General features: G+C 58.1%; 10 protein-coding genes across 10 annotated transcripts; 4 read left to right on the forward strand and 6 right to left on the reverse strand.

The window, feature by feature from the left end:
- Window positions 1-300: 300 nt before the first annotated feature.
- On the forward strand, window positions 301-897 carry VDAG_04646 (uncharacterized protein; the record flags this gene model as incomplete). Its single annotated transcript, XM_009654250.1, has 1 exon — window positions 301-897. One exon carries the CDS (start codon window positions 301-303, stop codon window positions 895-897), a length of 597 nt encoding a protein of 198 aa, XP_009652545.1.
- A 311-nt stretch (window positions 898-1,208) lies between these two features.
- VDAG_04647 (vacuolar protein sorting-associated protein vps5) lies at window positions 1,209-3,182 on the reverse strand (the record flags this gene model as incomplete). The annotated part of the gene is made up of 5 exons (XM_009654251.1): window positions 1,209-1,321; window positions 1,375-1,474; window positions 1,534-2,136; window positions 2,200-2,553; window positions 2,619-3,182. 5 exons carry the CDS (start codon window positions 3,180-3,182, stop codon window positions 1,209-1,211), a joined length of 1,734 nt encoding a protein of 577 aa, XP_009652546.1.
- Window positions 3,183-3,972: 790 nt separating this feature from the next.
- VDAG_04648 (uncharacterized protein) lies at window positions 3,973-5,065 on the forward strand (the record flags this gene model as incomplete). The annotated part of the gene is made up of 2 exons (XM_009654252.1): window positions 3,973-4,331; window positions 4,426-5,065. 2 exons carry the CDS (start codon window positions 3,973-3,975, stop codon window positions 5,063-5,065), a joined length of 999 nt encoding a protein of 332 aa, XP_009652547.1.
- A 279-nt stretch (window positions 5,066-5,344) lies between these two features.
- On the reverse strand, window positions 5,345-7,874 carry VDAG_04649 (transcription initiation factor TFIID subunit 5; the record flags this gene model as incomplete). Its single annotated transcript, XM_009654253.1, has 4 exons — window positions 5,345-6,467; window positions 6,547-7,349; window positions 7,409-7,567; window positions 7,680-7,874. 4 exons carry the CDS (start codon window positions 7,872-7,874, stop codon window positions 5,345-5,347), a joined length of 2,280 nt encoding a protein of 759 aa, XP_009652548.1.
- A 564-nt stretch (window positions 7,875-8,438) lies between these two features.
- VDAG_04650 (uncharacterized protein) lies at window positions 8,439-9,053 on the forward strand (the record flags this gene model as incomplete). Its single annotated transcript, XM_009654254.1, has 2 exons — window positions 8,439-8,564; window positions 8,622-9,053. 2 exons carry the CDS (start codon window positions 8,439-8,441, stop codon window positions 9,051-9,053), a joined length of 558 nt encoding a protein of 185 aa, XP_009652549.1.
- A 235-nt stretch (window positions 9,054-9,288) lies between these two features.
- On the reverse strand, window positions 9,289-12,851 carry VDAG_04651 (peptidase family M28 family; the record flags this gene model as incomplete). Its single annotated transcript, XM_009654255.1, has 4 exons — window positions 9,289-10,961; window positions 11,012-11,929; window positions 11,992-12,276; window positions 12,334-12,851. The coding sequence occupies 4 exons, from the start codon at window positions 12,849-12,851 to the stop codon at window positions 9,398-9,400; spliced, it is 3,285 nt and encodes a 1,094-aa protein (XP_009652550.1). The 3' UTR covers window positions 9,289-9,397.
- Window positions 12,852-13,559: 708 nt separating this feature from the next.
- On the reverse strand, window positions 13,560-15,703 carry VDAG_04652 (branchpoint-bridging protein; the record flags this gene model as incomplete). Its single annotated transcript, XM_009654256.1, has 6 exons — window positions 13,560-14,207; window positions 14,240-14,554; window positions 14,604-14,827; window positions 15,007-15,224; window positions 15,279-15,489; window positions 15,547-15,703. The coding sequence occupies 6 exons, from the start codon at window positions 15,701-15,703 to the stop codon at window positions 13,560-13,562; spliced, it is 1,773 nt and encodes a 590-aa protein (XP_009652551.1).
- A 429-nt stretch (window positions 15,704-16,132) lies between these two features.
- Window positions 16,133-17,189, reverse strand: VDAG_04653 (glutathione S-transferase GstA; the record flags this gene model as incomplete). The annotated part of the gene is made up of 5 exons (XM_009654257.1): window positions 16,133-16,344; window positions 16,462-16,629; window positions 16,694-16,940; window positions 17,003-17,038; window positions 17,091-17,189. 5 exons carry the CDS (start codon window positions 17,187-17,189, stop codon window positions 16,133-16,135), a joined length of 762 nt encoding a protein of 253 aa, XP_009652552.1.
- A 1,056-nt stretch (window positions 17,190-18,245) lies between these two features.
- On the reverse strand, window positions 18,246-20,092 carry VDAG_04654 (phosphatase DCR2; the record flags this gene model as incomplete). Its single annotated transcript, XM_009654258.1, has 4 exons — window positions 18,246-18,507; window positions 18,559-19,085; window positions 19,136-19,984; window positions 20,078-20,092. The coding sequence occupies 4 exons, from the start codon at window positions 20,090-20,092 to the stop codon at window positions 18,246-18,248; spliced, it is 1,653 nt and encodes a 550-aa protein (XP_009652553.1).
- Window positions 20,093-21,631: 1,539 nt separating this feature from the next.
- VDAG_04655 (uncharacterized protein) lies at window positions 21,632-22,605 on the forward strand (the record flags this gene model as incomplete). Its single annotated transcript, XM_009654259.1, has 2 exons — window positions 21,632-21,761; window positions 21,896-22,605. The coding sequence occupies 2 exons, from the start codon at window positions 21,632-21,634 to the stop codon at window positions 22,603-22,605; spliced, it is 840 nt and encodes a 279-aa protein (XP_009652554.1).
- Window positions 22,606-27,492: the final 4,887 nt, after the last annotated feature.

Raw genomic sequence — 27,492 nt, forward strand, 5'->3', positions numbered from 1 at the left:
TAACCATTGTGGTGGATTCGAACTTTTTGCATCGGCGCCGTCTTGCAGCACCGAACCGCGAGGTTATCGATAAGACACGAAAGTGGATTCGCCGGTTGGATGTGCAAGGTGTGGCCTCGGTCAGCCTCACCGAACTGACCCTGAGAGTCGGGAAATTTTGTGACCACCCGCAGCTTTACCACTGCGCTCCCATCAACCCTCCAGTCGCGACTTACCCTTTTCAACCGCCATCAGCGAGCATCTCGCACGCCCCGTCACCAACACAACCACGACATCGACCTCGCCCGTCGAGTGACAAACATGGCTTCTCTCCCCTCCGCCCTCGCCCGGCGCCCGCTCCTCCGCCACACGACGACCAAACCCACAACCGGCAGCTTCCAGCCCACGCACCCAGCCCACCTCGCCGCCCGCCAGTCCCGCGCCGCGACCTACATCCACCGCCCGCGCCGCCCCTACACCTTCACCCAGCTCGTGCAGCTCTCGGACGGCTCGACCTTCACGGCGCGCACCACGTCCCCGGCGCCGCTGCACCGCGCCGACAAGGACTCGCGCAACCACATCCTCTGGCAGCCGTCGGAGAAGACGCTGCACAACGTCGAGCTCGACGAGGCCGGCAAGCTGGCGGCGTTCCGACAGAGGTTCGGCCGCGGCTTTGACCTGCTCGACGCCGCTTCGGAGGAGGCCGACGCGCAGGCCGCGGGGGATAAGGGCAAGGGCCAGGGCAAGGGCCAGGGCAAGGGCAAGGGTGATGGCGCCGTTGAGGAGGTCGGCGAGGATGAGGTGTGGGACATGGGGGGATCTGATCAGCGGATACTCGACGCCCATGAAAGAACCCCAAGGCACCCGCAGTCCGCAGGAAGACGAAGGGGAAGAAATAAGGGGTCGGGTTCGGCATGACATGTCCGGAAAGGGGGGGGGGGAGGGGTTACGAGCTTGATCTCATGTATAGCACGCTGAGCAAGGTCACGCGGATGGGTCCTTGTTCCGAAAGATGGGACGGCAGGTCGTGTAGGAGGGAGACGCTCATTGTGCGATTAGAAGGTCCAGGCCGGACTCTACTGTTATATATGTACAACACCAACACCATTGAAAACGACCTAACTGTTTGTCCACTTCCTCCCGACGCCCCCCTGTTGTTAGTGCATCATGCCAGAGAACCCCCATCTCACGAACCAAGGTGGAGATGAGGCTTGTCGAACCGCAGCCAGCTAACGATACGCCGGTTGCGCGACATCGGCAGAGCTGCCCAGCGACTCGAATCGCACGGCGGACCCCAGAAGGACATGACCGAGGTGCGCCGCGGCGCCATCTTGGTCGGCACCTAATCCGAGTCATCGTTGATTGTCGCCCGAGCCCGATCAATTGCCGTGTCACCGGCCGGCTTGTTGCCTTCTGTCACAGGTGGGCGGTAAAAGACCGTCTCGTCGTCGTCAGCGTCAAGCTGCATGAGGAACGTCTCCCACTTTTCGATCAACTGCATTTCATTAGCCACACGCCGTAATGCAGTAATGCTCTCTCAGAGCAAGGCCTTACCTCCTTCTGCGCCTCGACGGCGCTCTCCAGGAACGTCTCCACACCGCTCTTGAAGTCCTCAACCTTCTCCTTCTCAAAGCGGTCCAGTTCCGCGCGCATCAGTCGGCCCATGTCCTCGAACAGCATGCGCGCATGGTGGCATTTGCGCTCGGCGTCGGCGACCTCGGCGCCCATCTGGTTGAGGCGGTCCTGCTGGCTCTTGCCCTGCCTCAGGAGCTTGTCCTGTGTCGTCTTCTTCTTCTGCATCTCCGACTCGGCCGTGTGCCATGAGTAAAAGGCCTTTTGCCGCTGCGCAAATGCCTGCTTGACAGATCCGATGAGTCGGATGTACTCCTCGAGGATTATGCCAAACGTGAGCACGTCCTGCTGGGCCTGCCGATCGTAGACATCGCGAATGGTAAGCTGCAGCTCGGAGAGGGCGTCGAGAGGGCCAGAGAGCGAGGGCGAGAGCTCGACGGTGGAGAGGGCGTGCAGCGAGGCGGAGAAATCGCCGGCCGCCTCGGCCATCATCTTCCTCTGGCCGACCATGGTCTCCATGGCTTTGAGTAGGGCTCGGAGCTGGTTCTCCAGCGCATCGAGGTAAACCTTGCGATCGTGGAACCACTGTATCAGTTAGCCTGGCAAGACTGGCGATTCGGCACTGTCACTCACGTCATCCTGCTCGACAAACTTGCTGCCGCCGCCGACGCTGATGCCCAGGCTGCCCAAGACACCCTTGCTTTCTGTCGGGATGGGCTCCCTCCGCTCCTTGTGCTTGATGTCGACGTTGAAGGATTCGCTCTCGAGGAACAGCTTCAGGTCGCCGTCGAGCTGCAGCGTAGGGTGCGCCGCGATCTTGTTGAGCATCTTCTCCAACGCGGCGCGGCGGCTCTCGACAAAGTTGGTCTCGAAGCGACCGACGGCCTGCTTCTCTGGGGGCGGCGGCACGACGATGCCGGGGTTGTTCCCGTGCAGTGTGTTATACAGCCACAGGAAATCGCGGTACCGTCGCTTCACCTCAAACTCGGGTTCCTTGTACGCCTTGGATGTTGTCTGCGTTGTCAGCGACGAAACCGGCACGTCGCCTCGTGGGGCGGGCGGCTTACCTGAGTCCGCACGGCATACTGCACGTGTGAACTTGTAAAGTCTCCGACCTTGTGGGGATCGCCGACGGAAATGTGGAAAGTCGGCCTGCTCGCTTGTTCGACGCTCACGCTGGGGTTGGTGGTTGTCCGAACGGCGCTCGGGTGGGCAGCCTGAACAGGAGGCGGCGCGCGAGGGCCACTTGCGCGGTTGTAATCGTCATCCGCATCGTCGACACGATGAGGGTCGGCGGGACCAGCGCGGCGCGTCTGAGAGGGCGGCATGGTGGTGCGAATCACCATCTCCTCCTTCTGGGGCGGGACGGGGGGCGCATCCTGGCCGAGATCGGGAGTACCGGGAGTAGCAGGGCCGCCAAGGGGGCCCAATGGACCGAGAGGGTCGTCGTCGACGGCTTCGAGGCGGGTTGGCTGGGCTACCATGCGGCGAGGAGCAGCGCGCGAGGCGCGAGTTGAAGAAGTGCTTGGAGCGGAGGACTTGGGTGCATCATCCTGCGATTGGGAGGTTTCGGGTTGCGAGGTTTGCGAAGGCGCCGACTCGCCCCAAGGGGATTCTTCGAGAGGATCCATGGTGGCCCGGAACGTGACGGGTGACGGGTGACGGGTGAGCAGGGTTGTGGGAGGTGCAGGTAGGTTGGATGTCAGCACAAGAGGTGGATTGGAATGAAGGTCGCAGCGTGGGGAGGATGTCGTTGCGATGTACCTCATCCAACCCTCATTGCCATGGTCATGGTGCCTGGAGCATTACGCACGAAGGGGGGCAAGTGCCTGGGGGAAGCTGGTGCCACAGTCAGCCACACAGGACGTTCGCACAGCCACATGCAACCAACTCATCGCCATCATCGTCTGCTCCAACTTCGCAGGCATCACCATCACATTCTCTCCATTCGTACACTTCAGGAGATGATTTCACCTGAATGGGATTGACACTATTTTCTTTGTCATGTAATGATGTTTCTCAAAATCAGTCACTCAATCAAACGATGTGATTGATGATACATCACCATGTCGGTATGCCTCGACCGCCCTCGTTCGAGGTACTCACTTGAACGATTATTGTCATGTGGTTTTGCAGGACAGCGGGAGTGAACACTTGATTATCCCTTCAGATCTCGAACACGGGCATCGGCTAGCCCTCTGCAGCTATCCGTCCTCAAGGCAAGACACAGTCGGTCTTCCCGTCGACGTGTCACCATGTCCTGATGGCCGTGAAACTGATCCTGTCTGTGCTACTGAGATGACTGCGACATCTCTCAAAGGCCGATCATCACAGTCCATGCGACAGTCCCTCCGATCCCTGGTCCACCTCGTCCTCGAAACCCACCGCCATGCCAGGCTACATCTGTCCACCCCAGCGACAATGACACCCACGCAGATGACCGACAGCCGCAGCCCCGAGGTCAACGGCGACATGACCACGATCTGGATCCCCCTGACGACCGCGTACCCCTGCCACACCTCCTGCTCCTCCCTCTTCTGGCGCCTCGACAAGGAGGACTCCCCCATCGTCGCATGGGACCCGGGCTACGAGCTCTGGGTCGACCCCTCGGCCTCGTGCCAGCCCGCCGCCGTCTCCTCCTGGTGGCACGCCGAAGACCGCGACCAAGACATTGTCCAGACGCGCTGGAGCCTCGGGCCTCTCGTCTGTCCCGGGGCCTACACGACCGCCATGACGAGCGACGCCGGCGCCGGCTCCACGCTCCTGGGGTGCTGTCCGAGGTATGTTCTCTCCTTCCAGCTTCGTCTTCGTCCCGTCGTGGCCGCCATGTACCTCTTTTCTCTTCTTCGGCGTGTCTCAAGCTGATCTCTCCAGCGGCTACACGTTCATCACCTTCGTGGGCCCGAACCGCATGGGCCAGTGCATATCAGACGTCCGCCCCAACCAGGTCCTCACCTGGGCCGAGCCCGTCTCCGCCATGAGCGGCGCCTGGGAGTACACCAGCTTCGCGCCCCAGCTGTCAACCGTCGACGGCATGCACATCAACGGATGGGTCTTCAACGCCGTCGACACCGCCGCCGCGACGGGCACGCCGACCGGCGGAGACGGCCAGAGCGCAGACCAGGAGGCGGACAGGAGCAGCAGCAGCTGGACGTCGACGACCAAGATAGCCGTGGCGGTCGGCGTGCCGCTCGGGGTCCTCGCCCTGGCGGGACTGGCTTTGGCGCTGTTCTTCTATCGCAGGCGGGGAAAGGCTGCGACGGCCGAGGCGGAAGCGACGGATGATCGGGTCGCGAGCCTTCCTGCGCCGTCCGTGTCGCCGCTCGAGACGCAGGGCCGCGTCGAGAGTAGCAGCCCGAACGAGGTCGCGAGTGTGGAGAAGCCGATTGAAGTTCTCAGCGAGGAGAGGCGGACAGAGGTAGCTAGCGAGGAGAGGCCAATAGAGATGGTCACGGATGACATGTCGGGGATGCCGGCGCCTCATGCCGTGGCGGAGCTTCCAGCGAGGATGTAGCTTCTTCCGAGTCATCACATGGTATCCACGGAGACTTGAAGAGATCGCTTGACGTAGGGCACGTAATTGAGTGCTTGATTGCTTCACTTCCTTCGATTGCATCCCGGACTGGTTTTGCCCACGCAATCAGTGGAACCCTGGCAGCCAGTCTGTGGCGAAAGTGCCAATATAATCACAATAGCATTCCTATCGACTACCCCAACCATGGGCCATCCAAGGCCATATCCCTAACGCCATGCGAGCAGTCCAGTTTTGTCGCCCCCGTGTCCGCCGCTACCATCACCGCTCAGGATCAAAGCACCCGCCAGCTACGACGAGGTTCATCCTGGTGAACTGCACCGCCATGACGGGCGTCTTCTTCGTCGGGAAGGCACTAATCTGGTCGGGCGTGATCATGACCTCCTTGCCCTTCTTCTTGCCTCCGCCGGTGCCACCGGTGCCGGTCCCTGATGACCCTTGACCACCAGTAGCACCGCGCTCCACGGCCCCGCCCGTCGCGGGTGCGCCCTCGCCGCCCTCCTGAGTAGGCGCAGTGCCCTGCTGTGGGACAGCCTTGTGGCCATCGGCGGGAAGCTCGACGTCCCAGAGACGAACAGTGCCGTCCTGGCCGCCGGAAACGAGAACGTTGGACTCGACGCTGAAATCCATCGACCAGATACCGCCCTTTGCGTGACCCCTCGACCTTTTGATCCGCGTGCCCTTTTCAATATCCCAGAACATAATGTTGCCGCCTGTGTCACCACTGGCGAGGATCTTGCCGTTGGGCGCGCACGTCAGTGAAGAGATGTATTCGTTGTGGCCGGTGAAGACACGGACACAGCCGCCCGTGACGACAGACCACATGCGAATCGACTTGTCAGTCTCGTCGGATGCTGTGAATAGGTAGGTGCCGTTGGGGTGCCAAGCCAGAGCCGAGATGCTGGTGTTGTGGCCGACGAGAAGGCGCATAGCCGAGGCGTGGTCCTGCATCCAGAGACGAGCCGTCTTGTCCCAGCCGCCGCTGACAAAGTAGTGACCGTGCGGGCTCCACGAAACCCTCATGACGGGACCGTCATGGCCCTTGTAGATGCACAGACACTGCCACAAGTCTAGAGACCACAAGCGAACATGGCCATCCGCAGAGGCTGAAAGCAGAAGCTTGGCTCCCGTGTCAATGGCACCATTGCCCTTGCCTTGGTGAGCGAAAGGAGTGTGGTTACCACTTGCGATGGCATCGGAAAAGGCAACGTCATAGACGGGACCAGAGTGGCCGATGAGTTTGCGATTGTTGGCCTTGAAGTCGAGATCGTGGGCAGCCTTGGACTTGAGAGCCTTTCCGTCCAGAGTCCACACGCGGATGTAAGAGTCAGTAGTACCGGCGGCGACCAACTCATGGTCCTTGGAAAAGTCTAGGCATGAGACGCTGGGTCTTCAATTAGCATGAGTCAGTTTGCTGAGTGATTGTTTATTCTTACCTGCCGAGAGAGTTGTGGAAGGTGAACATGCACGCGCTGATGGGAACGCCGACGCCGCCTGTGCGGCCCTCAATCTTGAAGCGATCGCGGTTCTCCCGAACCTTCTGCATCTCCATGACGACGTCTCTCGCGCGAGAGGGCGGCAGAGGAAGGTCAGACCTTGACGGAGCATCGGCGCTTTCTTCACGCTTAATCTTCTGCTCGAACTCATCCGCAAGCGATGCCTTGCCTTCGGTAGGAGGGTTGCGCTGATCCGCCTCAGCGAGCTCAGCGCGCACGTCGTCGCGCAAATCTTCGTCCATCGGCATGGGTCCCAGACGCAACGCCACAGACGTGTCGAGCATGTCCCTGTTCGTCAGGCCAAGAGAGATGCCGGGGATGCCTTCGTTGTCGTCAATCTCATCCAGGGTCATGTTCTGCGTGCGGCGATAGATGGCCTCGAAGCTAAAGGGCTCGATAGGGCCACGAGCAGTCGAGTCAATCTGGCAAAAGGTCTGCAAGATGTAGATGATGACAGCACCGCCATTCTCCTTCTCTCGCTCGAGGAAGTGAAACAGGTTGCCGGTGACATGCTGATTAAGAGGGATGCGGAACTTGTTCTCGGTGTAAAGCTTGCAAGTCGCATTTTCCTTGAGGTGGTGTGGAATGGAGATGGTGTCAAACGTCTTCAGATCATCGGCATGTCCGGCCTCGAAAAAGGGTTTCAAGCCAGTCAGGAGGTTCTTGGCATCATCAAGGTAGCCCTGGTTGATGAGCTCCATCCATGAGTAGACAAAGACGGGCCAGAGAAGCTTGCCGAGCTCGAACTGAGAGATGTCAGCCATAGGCACCTGAGGGAGGGAAGAAAGTGCAGAGTGCATACCTTGTAAATATCCAGGCCGTTGTCGACCCAGTCCCTCAGCATATTGAAGGCCTTCCTATACTTCTGAGGACCCAGGTCGTCAACCTTGGCCTGAATGGGCCGACCATCGGGACCCAGATGACTGGATTCCTGCCGGAAGATGTTCTCCGTCCTCGTGAAGCCGCGCTTCAAGAGGTAGTCGGTGACCTCAAAGGCTAAGTCAGCAGAGAGCAGGTATGGGTCGCGCATGATGTTTGGTATCAAAAGTTATGCATGGCCTTGTCGTGCAGATGGAAGAGCAGCTCAAAGAAAAACTCACGATTTGGTTGAGGTTTTGATTCGACATGGGCGGCTGTGCTGCGGCAGGAGCGGCCGCTGCTGGTGCTGCTGTTGCTGCGACGGCTGTGCCTGGTGTTACAGGTTGCTGCGACGGCGTGAAGTTGCTCTGTTGCGGTCCAGCGCTGGGGGGCCCGTTGCCTCCTGGCGGACCGCCGGGGGCTCCAGCGCCCGACATGATGAATGATGATGGTGGTTTTTTTTGGGAGGGGCTGCCTGTGTTGATGTAGCTCAGTCGATCGCAGGAGGCAGGGTGGCTGGTTCGGAGGCTCAGAGAGCAGAAGGAGTCGTGTCAGCGTCCGTGAACCCTTGTTGCACAAAGTATAAAGCTCAATCTGAAGGTGTATTATGGAGTCCAAAGCTGATTGGTTCGTGAGACGGAAGGAGCCTCGTAGTGATGAAGCTCTACAATGTCGTTGGATGAGTGAGGCGCTGGGATGGTTGATGAGAGGCCAGTGGATGAAGGCCAAACGCGAATGCAAGGATCGTCGCGTTCCAATCTCCCCACATCACCCCGCTGTGTGCATACCGAGAGCACACCTTGCCTTACCAAGGTTGCCCACCAAAGGTCAATGCGCCTACTGCGACCTCTGCCTCGCCAACTGAATCCGACGCATCTATCCGTTCTTCCACCTCTCACTGAGCAGCATCGTGAATCTCATCACTGGCATCCATCTTCATCACCAAACCCAGGCCGGCACGCACAGATACTTCCCCTACACCAAGGGCCATATCAGCCATCATGGCCGACGACAGCGCCATGCAAGACGCCACGCCACCAGCGTCCCAAGCCCCGCCCCCCGACGCCGACACCGCAAACACCTTTTCCCTAGAAGAGCGCATCGCGCAGCTCTGCGAAATCGACAAGGTCCGCCCCACCAATCCCCTTCTCACCTCTGCAGAAGACTAGATGTTCGAATCCAAGCTGACGCCAAGACAGAACATCGTGGCCCTCATGTCCCACACAGCAACAGCCCTGACCTCCCTCTCCCCGCAACCCCACATCCCCCAGACCCAGCAGACCGAGACGTTCAAGTCCGCCATGGACGGACTCCTGTCGACGCTGCACACGGTCGACGTGCGCATGAAGCGCCAGATCCTCGCCCTCGAGGAGGCGGGCATCATCCGCCTGCGCCAGGACGCCAGGGTCATGAACGAGGACGCCAAGATTGTGGCCAAGCCGTCGCTCGAGCCGAATGGCGTCGGCGGCATCGGCGCGCTCGACGTCGGCTGGCTCAATAGCCGGAACAGCAAGGTCGAGAGGGACATGGAAGCCGAGCTCTGGGCGCGGATGCGGGCCTTGCTGGAGAGGCAAGGGGGGGAGGCTGGCCGGGGAGACGACGAGATGGAGTCTTAGCTGGGTCGCTGGGTGGGATATTGGCCAGCGGGATGCTGTGCTTTAGTGTGCTTTACTCGTGGCGTTTCGGGATGGAAGCAGCACTTTAGCTGCCTGGCGCACGGGGCATGAGAGAATGACGGAATGAACTTAGGAGTTGGAATCGCAAATGTGTTGGCGAGAAAAGCACGTCAGCACGCCAGGTCACAGGCACACGTAAATGACCATATCAAAAGTTATTACAACAGGCAGGATTCTGTGGATACGAATAATCATAACGCCTACTTGTGCAAGGATGCAAACTACTAGGAACAGAAACGCCAACCTCATCATCGCATCATTATTACCCTTCCCCCACGGAACACTCAAAAGCGCTTGACCGCCCGAACAAGGCCAACATCCGCCTTGGAGAAAGCAGCCCAATCTGGCGAGTATTGGAGACATTCGTGGAAAGCCGGGATCGTCTCAGGCGCATTGGCGTCGCTGTAGTGACACTTGATAGTGCCCGATATGCCTGCTCTTTTCCGGAGCTCTTCGACGGTGTCCTTGTCAACCGGCTTGTCGGTCTCTAGGGCTGCCTCGTCGGCCTTGTGCTCGTCATTCCACTCCACATCCACGACCCAAGGTGATGTCCAGTCACGGCGGAAGAGCCTGAGGCTCCCGACGCCTGCATCGGGATACTGTCCCAGTCTAGAATCGAGACCCTCGGAGCCGCGAATGGCAAAGTTCGAGACGGGCTGGTCAAAAATGACAGTACAGACCTTCGAGTCCGCCGCGTTAATCGACAGGGTAGCCCGGTTCTTGCTGTCGTCTGATCGTGTAATGTTGACCGACACTAGATGCTGGTATCTCTTATTGGTGACGGTAACCGTTCCATTATCCAGGCCGTCATGCAGCAGAGGCGGGACCGCGGACCCATCGTACGAACAATCAACAAGACCAGACCTGGCGTTCGAATCGGTGCAGGTAATTACCTTGCCTGACGTAGAGGGCAGCTCCCCAATGACCGAATGGACGTACTTGTCAAGACCTGTCAGAGAGACCTTGGTGGATCCATCGCTCACATCAATCTCCTGCACAAAGTAGATCTTGTACCTGTTGTTTGCAGAGAACGGGAAAGCAATGAGGTTGTAGATGAGCGTGCCAGCGAACGCAGCAAAGAGGATGGTGGGAACATAGTAATGAACCCGGTGAATGAAAGGGGCAAGCGGCACGAGTATGACAATGCTGAGAACAGCAATGATCAGGTAGGTAGTGAGAACGCTGCCTCCATCGGCACCGCCAGCCTGTGTCGCGGCGACAGCGAAAAGCCCAATCTGTCCCCACAAGATGACATTGATCGGAGCCAGCAGGAGGAACTGCAAGATCCAAGTCCAGCCTGGCAGCCGGCCAGACCAGGGCTGCTCGTTGTCAAAAGGTTTGTGCTTATCGGGACTGCTCTTTCTGGTAAACACAGACCGGTATGCTGTCCCAAAGGTCGATCGCACGCGACTGTCTCCACCAGCCCTCAGAGGCGTGGTCTCAGTAGGCTCGTGGTCGCTATCGTCTCCGTCACTGTCTTCGGCTTCATCGTTTGGTGTGCCCGGAGCGATCAGAGCATCGTCATGGGGGAGCTCGCTGATTCTGTCGCGGACTTGGTGGTCGTCGTGTGCCCGACGGGCATAGTCGTGCTTCTTGGTGAGACCGAACAGCTCAAGGAAGCTGATAACAGTCGACAGGAAAAGCGCAGAGTGCAGAAACACAACAGGATAACCCGATGCGATCTTGAGACGATCCTCCGTCACCGCCACCACAATGAGCAGACCCCAACTGACGATGAAGAGCCAAATGTGAATGTAGCCCCGCTGCAGAGCACTTGGTCTGACAGCGCTGGACCCCTTGAGGGTCATCCAGAGGGACACATAAAACAGCGATAGCATCATGCCCCAGCTAGGATGTGTGTCAGATACCAGGCAGAAACTTCAGAGCTGACAACTTACACTGTATATTCGCTGCTGTAGACGATCATGGGGTTGATCTTGGTGAGCAAAAAGGCCGAGGCCAGCGTAAGCGCACCTGAGAAGCCCACTGCGATAGGGAAGCGCGTGAAACCACGGAAGCCGCCGATTGACACGGGGTCCTCTGAACCCTCGTTGTGAACGTTAATCTTTCTCGAGAAGAAGTAGAGCTTGTCGTGGCAGTTCAAGATGAAGACGATGACGGCAAGGATCAGAGGCGACACAATCAGCAGCGTCAGGGACCACGCGAAAAGTCCTCGGAGCCCAAAGACAGCGAAGCCGTTGCCGAACATATCGAACCAAACACCCTTGCTGGCGTGGGATCCGCTGGGCACCTTGCGCCTGTCGCCGTCAGACCTCTGGCCCGAAAACGTGTGCGTGTTATCCGAGAGGCTCTTGATGGCGGCGATCGAGTTGGAGAGCATATGCCAGAGGCTTGCGGGGGAAGCATGGCGGGTATCATCCTGGTCAGTGTGGTACCGGGGACGGGGTCTGTAAAAGGCAATGTCGAGCCCACGTTGGCCAAAGATGTCGTCCCAGACTACAAAGTCAGTCTGACTCTTGACAAGGCCCATGGAGAATCCATCTGAAGCGACGACGAGACCGAATGGGTGAGGGGCCTTCTGGTACGCCTTGGTGACCTGCTCATCAGATGATCGGAACAGGACGGCACGGCCGCCGGCGCCGGCACCCTCCAAGTTGACAAATGTGGTAGGGAACGAGAACAGGGGGCTGTTGGCGAAAGCCTTGGCTCCCAACAGGCCGTCTTCTTCGCCATTGTTGAAGAGGAGCAACAGGCCGCGTTTCGGCTGTCGGCCCTGGGTCGTGAAATAGTTGAGAATCTGCAGGATGCTCACGCATCCCATGCCGTCATCAGTGGCACCGTAACCGGACGCAACCCTGGCTTAAGTTAGTTTTCTTCGCACACACACACAGCGCATACATGAAATGGCTAGCCTTACGAGTCGTAGTGGGCGTTGACGAGAACACCTCCTTTGCCAATGACGCGCACGTCATTCTTGCCGGACTTCCACCACTCGCCTTCTTCATCCTCGGTGCCACGAATGTAGACCAACTTGTTGGTGCCCTCGAAGTATGTGCCCACGCCAGCGGTGTGATCGCCAAGCATGCCAATATCGGTCGCCCATGTCACATTGGCGAGGTTGTCATCGAAGACCGTCACGGATGGGGCAGAGGAAGAACGGCTGGAGAGCTCGAGGGTGGCATCAGCATTTCGCTTGGGAGCGCTAAGAAACAAAGTTAGTCAGGCGGAAGACAAGCAAGACTACGGAATAAAGACTGACATGGTCTTGGTCCCCTGCACGGCACCAGTCTTTTCCAAGGTCCAGTTCACATCGTTGCGGTCGAGAATGGTGGCGATGCGCTCGAGGATGTAGTCGCCAACACGTTCGTTGTCACGGCTGTTGTAGGGGTGGTAGTGTTTCGTGATGGTCGTCAGGTCGTGCCAGGCTTCGGTCAGATTGATACCGGGGGTCGGGGTCGGGGAGGATGGCGCGGGGGGCACGGTCTCATGAATCCACAGCAGAGGTACTAGGAGAGCAAGGTAGATAATGATGGTCCAGAAGGTGACGGGTCCGACCCGGAAGCCGAAGGGGTTGTGGCACTTCATGGCGGGCGTCAGACGGTGGACGGACGGCAGAGAGCCAGGTGCGTGAATGGTGTCTGGTGGTAGTCCAAAAAAGATGAGGCCGCCGAGACGACGGGGTATGGCCTGGCAGAGAGCGCAAAGGGTGAGGAGGTTGACGGCATAGTCGATATTGGAAGTGGGAGACAGAGGAGGGCGGGGTGGCCCAAGCTCCATTGCTGCTACACTCGAGCGATGTCATCATAGGCAGGTATAGCTGTCTAAGGCACATGCACCCTACCGCAGGTCGTGGTTGGCCTGGAATGCGGGGCGAGGAAGCCACGCATCTGTCGCTATCGCCGAGGTGAACCGCTGTGGTCCGCCGTGGCCCGCTGTGGCCCGCTGGGATGTAGGTAGCGCCTGCATCGCATATGCAAGTCATGCCCTGTCTCCAGCATTCTCATGCACACCAATCGAGAGAACCTGTGACCGCGAGGCCCAGCGAACATGAAGCTCACAACTGAACATTTCCGCAGGTCATTCTCATCACAACATGCACGAGGCACAATGCCAAACCTTGATAGTTTTGCGTTAGTCACTACATATTGGGTGCATACTGAAGTCAGTCTAATGGTACATTTCAGTGCCTGCTCGGGCACTCCCAGTCGTGATCGACCTGCGCGGATCGCCGGTGCAGACTCTCCTCGGATTCTCTAGACTTGTTAGACGCCCCCAGAGCAAGATAGACGGTGCCTGAAGCCTAGAAAGTCAAGACGGCCTGTCATGTCAAGAGGTCATCATCATGCAAGCTCAACAGCCCTGCTCGTCAGTACATGGCGACTTGTCCACGATAGGTAGCTCAGGCATGTTCAGGTGTGCTAGGCCGTCTCAAGAAGCCAAACGCTGTTAGTCCACTGTAGCCGCTAGCCTTGTCGTTGGCCTCCCTCAAGCGCCAGGAGGGGGCGGGGGCGGCTGGTCGCTGGGAGGTGGAGGAGGTGCGTTGTCCGAGGGGGGCGGAGGAGGAGGAGCACCGCCTGCGTACTGCTGGATGAGTGCGTTAAGGTTGCCAGTGAGGTTAGGCGGGGCTCCAAGACCAGGAGCTCCAGGTGGCGGCGGGATGCCGGGAGGAGCACTCATGCCGGGAGGAGCACCATAGCCACCAGAGTAACCGCCGTAGCCTCCGTAGCCGCCCTGCGTACCAGGAGCCTGCTGCCACGGCGCGGCGTTCTGACCACCATGACTGCCATAGTTGTTACCACCTTGACCGCCGTAATAGTCGCCGCCGCCGCCGCCGCCACCACCACCATGGCCGCGATGATCATCGCGGTCGCGGTTACGGTCACGCGCCCAGGGAGCAGCACCGCCGCCTCCACCACCACCGCCGCCGCCGCCAGAGCCGCCGTCATGGTTCGACTCGTTGCGCGACCGCCAGGGAGCAGGCCCGCCTGTTGGGCCGCGCTGCCAGGGCTTGACATCACCACCTCTCTGGTCGTTGTTATACGAGCCAGGTCCGGCTTCGATGCGAGCAGGAGGAGCGCCATCGGCGGGGCCGCCGCCAAGCTCTTGCATGAGTTGCTGAGCTCGGTCAGTATACTATTGCACACCGGGTCAGGGGATGGACATACCTCGTACTCGCGATCGACGGCATCGCCACCGTCGATGCGACCGGCAGGACGTGGGCCGGCGCCGTCGTTGCGCCAGCTGGCTCCACGCTGGCGGTCGGGACAATCCCTAGCCATATGGCCAGCGTTGCCACAGACTCTGCAGATGATGCTGGCGGTGTAGTTCTGCTTCTCGGGGCAGTCGTACTTGCGATGTCCGATTTGACCACAGTTCTGGCAAGCCTGGTTCTCGTCGTCACGGAGCGTGCCGTTCAGAGCAGCAAGCTCACGGAGCTGGTTACGCTTGAGCTCATTCTGGCCTTCGGGGATGGAAGCAGCCTATAGTTCATTAGTACATGTTCAGAAAAACAGGAGGCGCAAAACGTACCGTCTCAATGACATTATGAATCAGCTTTTTGGCCTTGTTGACCTTCTCCTCCGTGTCGGCCATGATGAGGCAGTGGAGGTCCTCCTCCTGGTTACTGGAATGAGCGGCGTCGGAACGGCCCTTGCCCTCCTTGACGGAGCCCTTGCCACGAATGGCAATCTTGGCGCCAGATTCGTTTTCCATCTTCTTCAAAGTATTGCCACGAGGGCCGATAAGTAAGCCAACTTCAGGGGGAAAGCTAAGTGTTAGTCTCTGTGTCAAGTAAGGGGCATGTGGCAGGTTAGGTCTCTCAAAAAGGCCAAGCTTGCCAACACGCCGATAGGGCGCACGGCAAGCCGGCCCGTTCCAGGTACGGGAAGGAAAGGAGGAGTGGTTAGAAGGGTTAGAGGGTTAGCAATCATACTGAAGTTAATCTCTGGGTAATCGTTGACGGGCACGTAGACCTTCTCCTGGGTCTTGGTCGGCCTGCGGTAATCCTGGGGCGGGTGGTAGTTGGGGATCGTCTTCATGGCCTTCTCGATGAGTTTGTGGCGCTCATCCTCGAGCTTCTTGCGGTAGCGGTACTCGCGAGTGTTGATACGGCGACCATGGTTGTCGTACTGGGGTGCAGGAGAGGGCGATCTATGATACTGTCAGTCAAGGGGATACCACGAGATCAGTAGGGGCGGGACGTACCGGTCGCCGTCGGCAGGGACGACATCGTCGATGCGAAGCTTTTGACTAATTTCTTCGATTCGAAGATGCAGGGTGTACGCCTCGAGCTGTTCGCTGGTCATGTTGGCCATGATGGCCGTCGGCAGGCCCATAAGGCCAGCGGCCTTGTTTTCGGAGGCGTCGCCCCATCGGTTGCGCTTCTTGCGGCGTCGCGGGCCATCGGCATCGGTGCCTATGGTCGGCGTGTCAGCGATGGAGATCTGCATTGTGCAGTAAAAGCCAGACTTACGAGGTTCAGGACTACGACCGCGCTTCAGTTCGGCACCACCAACTGCAGGGGCACGGTCGCGACCACCGCCGCCGCCGTCTTCTTCGTCATCGCCAAAGCGACGCTTTCCCAGTGGGATGTTGTTCGAACCGGTGATGCCCTGGTTTCTCCACGACATGATGGAGGACGCGCGATGGCTGAGAGAATGCGCGGATCAGGAGAGCGTTTGTTGGTGGGAGGAGTATTTGAACGTTGGCTGGGGCCGAGGAGCGGCAACTACCTAATGTTCAGGATGCGAATTTAAAATGGGGCCCAGATCCTTGGGGGCCAAAGACAGTTAGCGCCAGATGCTCTCCACCCAGCTGTGAATCACGTGCTCCGCCAAGATATTCGTTCCCTCTGTTGGTGGGAGCGAATGGAGCTCAGTGCCGTCCTGGCCCCTTGGGTACCTCGGTACTCAACTAAAGTCACTGCTGGGACAGTAGGATACGTATCAGATATGGTAACATTTGGATTGATTATTGTACTCAGAAGCCGCCTGCACTTCTCACGTTTCAGGACTCAAAACAATGATGTACAATCCAGTCCTTTGTCATTGCTGTACAGCTTAGTTTTTGGCATCCTCCTTCATGCCACTCTGCACCCACTGCCTCGACTCGGCAGCCGCCTTCTCCAACTCTTCCTCGCTCTTCTGCGCCGACTCGAGAGCAGTGTGCTTGGTGGGAACGTGGCGGCCCTTTTCGAATCCGGGGCGCTCGAGCAGCTTGTACAGCCACTTCTTGACGTGGGGGAACTCCTCAATGTCAATGCCGGCCCAGTCTGTTCATGTCAGATCGGTTCACTCACGCCTGTCATCGCGAAGAGGGGCAGCACACGTCGCCTTCCCAAAAGCAACGAAGGGAAAAGTAAGGGGGGTAAAAGGGAAAGGGCACATACGAGCAGCGGCGATCCAGCCCCAGCAGGAGATGTCCGCAACAGTCAGCTTGTCGCCGACGATGAAGCCGGACGAAGACTTGGCCAGGTGCGTGTCCAGAGTGCGGTAGAGGCGGCGCGACTCGTTGGTGTAGCGGTCGATACCGTACTGGATCTGCTCGGGTGCGTAGCCTGGACACTCGTCAGCGGCGGCGTCTCACTCGCTCGCACGTCCGCGACGGCTGAAGGGACATACGCTTGAAGTGGTTGGCCTGGCCCTGCATGGGTCCGAGGCCGCCCATCTGCCACATCAGCCAGTTGGTGGTCTCCCAGTGCTCGCGCGAGCCGGCGGGGTAGGACACCTTGTGGTCCTTGTCGTAGCGGTCGACGAGGTACTGCAGGATGCTGCCGCTCTCGAAGATGCGGATGGGCTTGCCGTCATCGAACGAGTCTGTGAGAGCCGGGATGCGGCCGTTGGGGTTGATCTCGAGGAACCAGGGCTCCTGTCAGGTGGCATGAGTATCGACTGCTCTGCTTGGTCATGTCTGCTCGGAGCTCTTCTCACCTTCTGTGTGTTCTTGGAGATATCAATCTTGGTCACCTTTTTGATTCAAGATTAGCACGACTTCACGAAGCGCAGCTGAGTGACCAACTTGGTACGGAAGACCAAGCTCCTCAAGCAGAATGGACGCCTTGATGCCATTGGGTGTACCGGTGGTGTACAAGTGGATGTCACTCTTGGGGGCAGCCATTTTGAAAAATTGCTTCGACAGAAGTCCCAGTCTAGAAGTCATGAAATGTGATAACGTTCAAATGGTCGTTGTGATCCTGGTGTTGAGATCAAAGAAGTACCAGTAAAGCACAGTGGGGTGAGGGCAGAAGGAACTGGACCAATTCAATGAGGAACGCGGTAGCTCTTTTTAAAAAAGCTCCAGCTCTCTCTCCCCTTTCTGGCGCCGCATATGTTGGGAAGAGGGACCACCCATGACGGTCCCAGTAAGTCACCTTGGTCACCTCTTCCCGGCCGGCTCGACCATACCCCGCATGACAAAGCATCAAAAGAGAGCGTCGTGGACGTTTAGCATATCGCATCGTGGGTGGTGTCCCGGAACAGCGGGGCTTGTTGTGCATGTCGTCATGGCGATGCTCCTCTCCGAATTGGTGAGACCTTACATAAGGTCCATTTGTGCATAACTTTCGACACTACTCGGATCTCGGATTCCGTACGACGAATTGTTAAGTTTTCACCCTGAAGGTACGGGCGATGGTCGTGTTCTGGTGCACCGTAATCAGTCAGTACTTGCTGGGCATCTCATTACCAATGTGCCGGGTCGGATGCATTACAAAGCAAGCATTACTGTCAGCACTAGACCTGTCCAGGGGTTCAAGGCACCTCTTCCTTGCGACAACGAACAGCTAAACATTATTCATCAAGGCAAAGCTGAAGCAGAGAAATGTCAATTCGTTGTTTCTGTCGCTCTTACTTGGATACAATAAGCAGAAGTCATGAGCAGCGCTCCTAAGCGAGTGATTCCTCCACGCTCGACCACGCCCGTAGGGTATTTCATCCAACCAATCCGATGTTGTCGTCTTCTTCCCAGCACTCTCTCATCGTGTTGCGACGTAGGCGCAGCATCGTCAGAGCCTCTGAAGTGTCGCAGACAGGATCCATTTTCAGGAACCAGAATAGCCCGCTTTAGCACTGTGTGTGCCAAGTTTATCGACTGCAGCTTCTACGTATGCAGATCGCTGTGTAGAGGGAAGCTTGGGCGTCATATCAGTCGCCCTGCACTGTTGGCTCCTCCGGCTTATGGCGTCGAAGGCAAGACAGCCTTGCCGTGGTCGACGATAAGCTGCTCATCGATCCGTTTCTCAATGTCGCCGTACTCAAGCCTCTTCCATGTCTTGATGCGTCCTTGGTTGGTGTCAACGTCAAAGATCCGCACGCGGCGATGGTAGCCGCCATAACCGGCATAACCGCCGAACCCGACGCCGCCGCCGTAGCACATCCAAAGTGCTGGCTTCTTGTTCGCGTCCTTGGAAATGGCGCAATAATCGTTTACGTGGTCACTGAGAGAGCGTTAGTGATGTGAATATCGGGTTTTAGGAGGTAGTACTCACTGTCCGGCGCTGACCATGACGATTCCCTTCTCAACGAGAGCATCCCGGAAACCCGAGTTGAAGTGGGGTGCCGTAACGCCCTCCTTCCACTCGCCGACGTACTGGTTGTCGCGTTCTCGGTACTCAGGCAGGGGAATATGGATGAAAGCAAGATCCATGTGCGTATGCGTGTACTCCTTGTGCTTCTTCTCAAGGTTGGATGCTGTGTTCTTGAACCAGGTGATCTGGCTCGGCTTAATCCAGTCATAGCCATGATACGTACGCTCGTTGGGCGAATACGAGTGTGAATCCAACATGTAGATAGTCAAGGCTGAGTGGTCTGAGCTGCCGCGGGCCAGAATCTCGATGTAGTAGTTGCCAACGCCGTCAACCTCCTCCGGACCGGCTATCGAGAGGGAGTACGGCAGGCCTTCCATGATAGCCATCTGTGTGGCCCTTGGCAGCGAGCCTTCATCGTCGTGGTTGCCGAAGATGGCGACGTAGGGGATTTTGCGCTTGACCAGGATTTGTGCAAATTTGAAGATTGCCTGTCACGCGTTAGCAAGATTCCACTGCCTCATTACCGAGGTACACGTACGGACTGGGCATCAGGCGCCGTTTCACCATTCACCTGGTCGCCACTCAAGACCACCAGGTTTGGCTTCTCCTCGTCGATAATCCTTGTCACGAAATCAAGCGTTCTCGGGTCAGCCTCGCAAGGACCACCGTTGTAACTATCGGGGACCGCATCGCGGCATTTGCCGACACCGGTGCTCAAGTGAAGGTCGGCCAGCTGCATAATCTTGAACTTGCCATTGTCGGGAATTCGAGGTTTGGGCTTGATGGGATCTTTGGCCGGGCCTCGGCGAACGGTGAGATGGGAGACGGGCGTGTCGCTGCTGATTCCGAGAAGAAAGGGGGTTTTGCCAGCGATTGACCAGCCGTCACGTGCCTCGACGGCATCATCGCCAAAGAGGACGTCGACGGCAGTGATGGTATCCTTGGAGTCGCCGAGCTTGTGGTTCGGGGTCCGCTTCACCCAGAGGCCGCCAGGACGAGACTCCCAGAGCTCGGGATCGTCACCCTTGGTGCCGGTGCTGGTGGGGTTGAGTCGGCCGACGGAGACGTCGAGCACAATGCGATCATCGGGCAACAGCTCCTCCTCCTTCTTGCGCGCAACGTGTAGGTACGCGTGTGATGTCCAAGTCTTTCCGAGGTAGAGGTCCTTCTCAACACGCTGCCAGACTTTGGGATTCAGCTTGCAAGAGGCGAAGGGGTTGACACTGGAGCACTGGGCAAGTGTAATGTCGGTGACGATCATGCCATGGTTGTGTTGGGGCATGTAGTTGTGGATGGACTTGGGAAGCACCCTGAAGTTACGATCGAGGAAGACGACGAAGCAAAAGGCGACCACAGTCGCTCCAGCAAGCTGGAAGATGGATCGGATCTATGGCGTTGTGGTTAGGATAGTTGAGCATGTGACTGGGAAGGGATGGAAGGAGGATTCGGCGGTTCGGCAAGGACATTTTCTTGGACGTACTACTTTGCGCGTCATGCTGTTGGCGCTGGGACGAGGCGTCTCCGGCTAGATGCAACATTTACAAGAGAGAAGAACTGTGCGACGAAGGGCGCGCGACCACGTTCGATCAAAGGGCCAGGATGTTGGGCAGGCCAGGGGACTCGCAGCGAGCCTTCGTCGTGATCGGCCTAGGCCATATCCTAGCAAGATCGGCTGGTGAGTAGATTCGGAAGAGTTGCGCAGAAGGCAAAAGTATAGGGATCGTGGTCCAGTGGGTGTTTGCCACTGGGAGAGTCGTTCAAAGGGAGGAAAGGTCGGGTCGGACACAGCGTTTTTGCGATGTAGGGAAACGGTTTCTGGAGCCGTCAGAGGGAGAAGAAGAGTATCGAACGGTAAGAGTGGAAAGCAATGCGGCCAACACGGCGCCAACGGGATGCAAGACGGAAGGAAGACTTGAGCCAGGAGCAAAGGTTCAGTTCTCGGCGACGCCCACATTGGTGGGCATGTCATGCCAAGCTCCCTTTTGTGGAGCCGGCGAGCGAGGGCCGCTACGAGAGGTGCTGGCGGGGAGGCTGTAGAGGCCCAGCTAGTGTAGGTCTGGCCCCTTTGGGCCTGCCACCGCCGGGGGGTCGGCTCTACCTGGCTGTATGGCAATGGGAATCTGGGGTAGGTAGGTACCTTATGGTACCTACCTAGGTAGCTAGCATTATGCACGTCCAGCTGACTTCTTCCCTGGAGCTGTAGCTGTTGCTGCCGATGCTGTGTCTGGGTAGGTCCCTAGGTAGCTTTGAGAGGTTAGGCTCTCGATGTTCGCAGGTCGTATCTTATTAGGTTCTCAAAGGCCAGATAACCTTTTCTTCAAGCTCAAATGTCAAACAGGCAGCACTTTGTTCATCTGCCTGCGCACGGCGGGTCCTGCCCCTTTGTCGAGAAGGACCTTCTGGGTCAGATGCATCACTGTCCTCTTGACTGTGTACCCGCAGAATCATGTTCATAACGTGTCATAAGGTACCTTGCAATCTCCAGGCCCCCCATCTCAACTTTTTTATCGGGCTTCCTCTGTGTAGATGTAGTCTCCGTCTCGTCCGCATACCTCCTTTTTCGGTCCCTCTACACTTTGGCGACCTTGCAGGTACTTCCAGTGAAGCTCCAGGGCAAATGCAGGTACTCGGTGGTCCGTGCGCGGTTCTCGTCGCAATGCAGCCCAGCGACGGGTGAAAGGTGAAGGTGAAGGAATGGACAGGTCCCGCATGCGCCTGCCGCCTGGATCGTCATCCAGCTCCAGTTCCCTCTCAGCTTTCTGTTCTACTACCATCTTATTCATCAACAAGGGAAGGCCCACACAGACCTCTTCCCTCCTCCCATCCTCACCTCACCCATCTGGCTCTACAGATTTTTGTCCATTGACCACCCACTACCTCAAGACTTAGCGAACAAGGCACTCGGCACTCTTCCGAACGTCCTTCGCCCTCATTACCAAGACGCGCTCCAGCTTGACGCGCCTGCTCCCAGCATCCCCATCATCAACTGTCGCATCCATCCTTCGCCCCAAGCTCGACACGAATACACCTCACAATGGCCGACTACAACTCAATGAAGGTCCCTGAGCTCAAGAAGCTGCTCCAGACCCGCTCCCTCTCCGTCACAGGCAACAAGGCCGATCTTGTCGCCCGTCTCGCCGAGAACGACAAGCAGAACGCGCCTAGTACGTGAAGCCCTACCAGTGTCGACGACTTCATCCTTCGCTTGTCTTCTTCTTCATTCTTTTTCGCGCGCGCATCGTTCCTCCCTGCCGAAACGAACTTCCCGAAGCTGACCACATCAACTCTCCAAAAATAGCGGCCGCCGAGCCCGCCGCCGCCGCACCAGTTGCCGCCGAAGCTAACGACGCCGAAATCACCTGGTCCGAGGACGAGGAGGAGCCCGCGAAGCCAGCCGCCGTAAAGGCTGCCGCGCCCGCGCCCGCCGCCGCTCCGGCTGCTGCTACCACAGAGGCAGCTCCCGCTCCGGCCGCCGAGACTGCGGCGGCCGCTCCTGCAGTGTCCGCCGAGGCACCTGCTGCCGAAGCCGCCGCGCCCGCAGAGCCTGAGGCGCCCAAGGAGAACTTCGCCCTGAACCTCAACGCGACCGACGCCTCGGAGGAGACGAAGAAGCGCGCCGAACGCGCCAAGCGCTTTGGCATCACCGCCGACGACTCTGCCGACACGGAAGCCAAGAAGAAGGCCGAGCGCGCCGCGCGCTTCGGCGCCGACTCGAACGACATTGCCTCCAGTCTCGATGCCGCGCTCCCCGAGCGCAGGCCCAAGCGCGGACGCGGCGAGGGAGACCAGCAGCAGGGCGGCCAGGACGCCAAGAGGCAGAACGCCGCCAACGGTGGCCGCAGGGGACGCGGTCGCCAGCAGGGACAGCGCGAGCAGCAGCAGGGCGGACGCCGCCAGCCGCCGCCGAGGGAAAACGCGGGACGCAAGCAGGGCGGTGGCGGTCGCGCCATTGACCCGGCGGAGAAGGCCAAGCTGGAGGCTCGTGCGAAGAGGTTCGCTGCTTCTTAGGAGGTGCACGGAACTTGTTTCGCGTCGGAGGAGGTCAAGATGGAGGCGAGAAAGCTGAGGTTCCAGGCATAGTGTTGTTGGGGTGGGTTTCTTTTGGCCTGTCTCTGCCTGCTCGCTGAATCTGGGATATGGAAGACAAATCCGCGGCTGGCTCAGGATGCGGGACCGGACGGGTTGTACACTATGCGGCATCCTCAGGGATACCCAACGACCGAGGATGGAAAGCGTGCTCGCGCAGCCCGACGCGTGCCGAAAACGACAGTGGGTTTAGACGAAGGGGAGGGTCTGGTATATGGATTTTTTTTCTTAGGTCTGAATGGGAGCGAAAATGATATGCTTGCTGATGCATGACGCCGTGCTCCTCGAGGATGTGACTGTTAGTCGTGAAGGTATCTCGGGCTCGTCCGACGGTCATCAAGTATAATCTGCTCGAAGACCACTCTGGCTGTGATCTTAGGGAGATACTGGCACGGAAACGTGAGCACTCGCTAATGGCATGGCGTTCCTGCTTTCTTTCCTACCAAGTATTGCTGGACGGCGGTTCTGTTGGAGGACACCGCGCACCACATCAAACAGGTGCGTCGCTGATGCCTCACCGCAGACCCGTCGGTTCCGATCTGGCTCTCTGAGTAAGGCACGTCGTCCAGCGCGTCAGAGTCTCATCCATGGAGACGACAGGATCAATGACGGAGCCTCATACCGGCGGACCTCCCCGTCCTCCAGGACACATCTCCCCATATCCAATAAGGACTTCATCGCCAACATGACAGGGACGTCATTCACGCCTCTCCGGAACAAAGATCCACCAACAACATCATCCAGAATAATAATGCCGCAAGCACATGACCAATCCTCACCGCCGAGCCGTTTCACACGCAGAGCCTCGAGGCCGCGTCAAGTAGACCGAAGGGTCACATGGCCCCCCTTGGCAGAGCGGCATGATTGGCATCCAGCAACCACGTGATGGCGCAGCGGCCAAAAACACAGTGGCCGGTGAAGCAGCGAAGCGCAACGGCATTTTTCACCGCGAACATCTCATAGGTCTAGACGGCGCGAATATTCTCCCGGCCCGATGTCTTCCTGGAACGTCTTTGGTCTGGAGAGGATGCGCGACATGGCCGAGGGGGCATCAAGTGACCAGATGGCGTTTCCAGGTATATGCCCTCGAATCAAGGGTGTCTGGGAAACGGCCAGCAGCAGAGAATAAGCCCCGAGGTTCGCGTATTTCCTTGCCAGATGACACGACCATGCAATGGCGTTCGAAATCGAATCCACTCGCGTGCGGGATCGGGCAGGTCAGCTCCTCCACGGCCCAAAGAGTAAGGAGACATCGTAGCGGATTGGCTGGTTGGCCGTTGGATATACTCCTTCAGGATGCAAAGCCAGAATAATGCTGCCGTTCGCATAGCCAAACAGCGAGCAGGAGAGGCCATGCCAGGCTAGTCCAGCCCAGCCCTTCCATTCTAGGCTTGGAAGGAGTCGTTGGAATTGTCTCTCGCTAACGCCCGCCGAGCGCCCATTGTTGGTCCTACGTCCTCGGGAAGCCTTATGGGCAGAAGCCACAACCCCAATGAGGACGATGAGGAAGCCACCGACGTGTCCGAGGCACTCAAAAGGGGCATGTCTAGTCTGCGAGCCATCGATCGATGAGAAAACAAGTAGCAGGAAACCACGGGCGTCCTGCCAACCAGCTGATGCACGCATGTGGTCCCCCTTCCAGCCTATGTCTCGGCACAGCTGGGATTCTACAGAGGCTGCGAAGCGTTGACGACCATGTCGTTGGCTGCCGACTGGGCGACGCTGGCGAAGGGAAGGGGAGGCTTTACCTATGGCAGGGTACAATCCAACGAGCTCGCTCTGGTGAGCGCCCGCAGCAGACATCTGGCAAGCTGTTCAGCACACCCAGTGTGATGCCCCTCGCACCTCATCGCCGTCACGTTACTTGCGAGGGGCAACCCCGGTCAGGCCAATTGAAGTACCGAAGCCCCCTGCTGGCTGAGTCTTACCCCTGTCACGGCAGAACTGGCGCCTGCCCGCAGTGCTCTGGTGTGTGGTGTGGGGACATTTGGTGATTCTCGACTCGAGCAGATGAGTCAAACATGAGCAAGCCATCGCAAAGGCATCGTCATTGTCTAGTTTTTTGACTGTCAGGTCGGTTATTTGGCCTTTCCGCGTGCTGGGATTCCAGGGATCTCAAGAGGCATCCAATGCGTTGTCAATCGCCTTGGCGGCGTGGAGGAAACCACCCAGGTCAAGTGTTTCGCCTCGCTGTCGCCGAAGTATCGAGTACTTCTGCGTGTCGCGAGATGCAAGACAACCTGACCGCCAGCTTGGGATCTGCGATTGTCGATGCAGCAGGGCAAAGCCACAGCAGGGGCGCGCTTGTAACGGAAGCATTCGAGAAGAGACGTCTACCTCTACGTACCTCTCCCTGCGTTTGCTCGGCTATCATGCATTTCCAGCCACCCGTGCAGGGGTCGAAGGGCCGTCGTGCCACGTCACCAGCCTCCGAAGGCAATGGAAGTCCCGTGACGTTCGCCCGACCGGCGGTGAGGCCTGTGGCGGAGTGCATGGAAAAATATCGGGCTATCCGAGTGAGGCCGTCGTGGCGTGTTGGTTGCCTCTTTTAGGCCCCTATCGAACAGAAAAAATTGCCGCCAACAGGCGCCGTTGCGTATGCTGCATACGGGCAGCGACTTGGTTCCGGCTGCTAAACGGACGGCGTACTTTTTGTCAATGCAAAGGCACGCCAACCCGGTGGTGCTATTTTCAACCTTGGATCATCTACGTCTTGCGCCAGCCTGGCAGCCGGGATAGACGCGGTTGACACGCGATAGTTGCCACCGTCATATGCAGGTTTCAGCTGTCGACAGAGCTGTTGATTTTTTTTACTGCTCCAATGATGCAGTTTTTGACGGCGCGCTGATGATAGCCAAGCGGCTGGCTGGCTGATATGCGGGCCCTGGCCTTGAGGTACGGGCACCATGGTCGACACATCGGACGGCCGGCCTTGGTCGTGGCCAGAGACGGGGACTTGGGTGATGGTTCGGTGACCTGGGCACATTTGGATTCGGACGACAATACACGCAAATAGGGATGGTAACCACGGCCGACATGGTCTCAGCGAGCGAAATCGGACATCCCTCAGATTACGTGCTGCCCGCCACCTTTGGTGGTCTTACGACCCCAGATTTGCCTCGTCGCACAGAGAAGAGCCGTTGCCGGTGGTTCGCTCCCGGGGGGTCTCGCTTACCCCCGTCCCCTCTTCCTCGGACAGACATGGAGGCTTGAGGACGTCGCTTGGATCTCCAGACAGTCCAGGCTTCCCGTTGTCGCTTGATCGTCTATGAGCACGATAGCAATCGAGGCAATGGGACTAGAGGATTGGTTCGGCCCATCTTCCTGCGGCGTCGCGGGAAGCGTAAGACATGCAGATGTCTGTTTCAGACATCGTGATTCGCCATTATTCGATACTCTCAAACCAATGAGATGCCTGAGAAGGAGTCAGCCTGGAAGTAGATTTTCCTGGGCTGGCGGTCGTCCAATGGCAGAATCACAATCCCCCGGTCAGCGCGTACAATGGCCTTGTTCCTGTCCTCTGCACACTCGCAAGCCCCTTTTGCACGTTCAAATGTGTGATTGGATGTCGTCCTGGATGCGCGGAAAGGGACGGGTACAGGTTCGGGCCTCTGTTAGCGGAAAGTATCTTAGAGCCCGTTCGAGAGAAGAAGGGCGGTCCCGTCTTGGTGGCCACGTTTACAAGGGTCTGCCTAGCGGAGCGCCCCCGAATATGATTCATTCATGATAACGCAAATTTCGATACTACTAGAATCTGGTAGGGGCGATGAGGCATCTGAGAAAGCTCAACCCAGCTTCATGTGCGATAAGTGAAAGAATGATGGCCAGAACCAGGCCGTGGCGTTCCACTTCTGTCTAGGTGCGTACTGCGACCATGTTCCATGGGAACTCAAAATGTGATATTTGATAGGCAACAACAAGTCTCTGGGCAAGGATTCACATCTGAGGAGGGGCACAGAACAGAGGCTGGGAGGGTTGGCTCCTGTATATCGGAGCCGAGCGCAGCGTTTGACTGTTGGCCATGTTTGGGTTTCCTTTGGTTGGGGGCACCTGCGCACCAGCATGTCGGACGCTCCTACTGAGCGGGGTGCAGATGGAGGAGGATTCGGGTCGTCCAGTCGCGCTTGTCTGCTGTGCATTGCGCGTTCAGGTCGTTGTCGAGCAGGTGTTGGCGCACCTCTCATCATGTTACTTGCTGGGCATCGCGGAAACGGCGGTCCCTTTCCAACGACTGTGAAGGTATGTGGACGCAGTTCACAGCAAATTCATCAGCTGTGAATCCTAAAATGGCTTAAGCCAGTCACTAAGCCGGCCGGCGGAGTCGATGAGTCGTCTCTTGCCGATGTCCACACAGGGGCCAAGGTTGTACATGTATCGTAGGGAGTTGGCACTCTGGGCGATCTCGGTGGCCCAGGTTGTCCCTTCCCCCCTTGTGTGGTGTGTGGTCGTGTCGTTGAGAAACGCCAGACAAGCGCCGGCCAGTACATGTAGCTGGGGTGGAGAAGAAGAGATAGCGTGGTCATGAAGGAGGGGTGGAGGGTGACACAGCAGTAGAGTGAGACAAGGAGAAACCTGGCCTGTCGGAGAGCGAGGACCAAGACATGCACAACGACTGCAATGTGGAAGGGTCACGACGAGTTCCCGTCGACGCATCGAAGCGCGCGAAACTCGAAGGTTGGTCGGGAGAGGAGGAAGAGGAGGAAGGACGCCGCATCTGTTTGCCGGGCTGGGCTTTGGGCTGGGCTTTGGGCTGGCTGAGACGGCGTTTGATAGCGTGTTTGTTAGTGAGAGCTTGAGCCTGAAAATGGA

This window comes from Verticillium dahliae, genomic scaffold, assembly GCF_000150675.1.
Source record: "Verticillium dahliae VdLs.17 supercont1.8 genomic scaffold, whole genome shotgun sequence".
In the NCBI taxonomy this organism is placed as follows: domain Eukaryota; kingdom Fungi; phylum Ascomycota; class Sordariomycetes; order Glomerellales; family Plectosphaerellaceae; genus Verticillium; species Verticillium dahliae.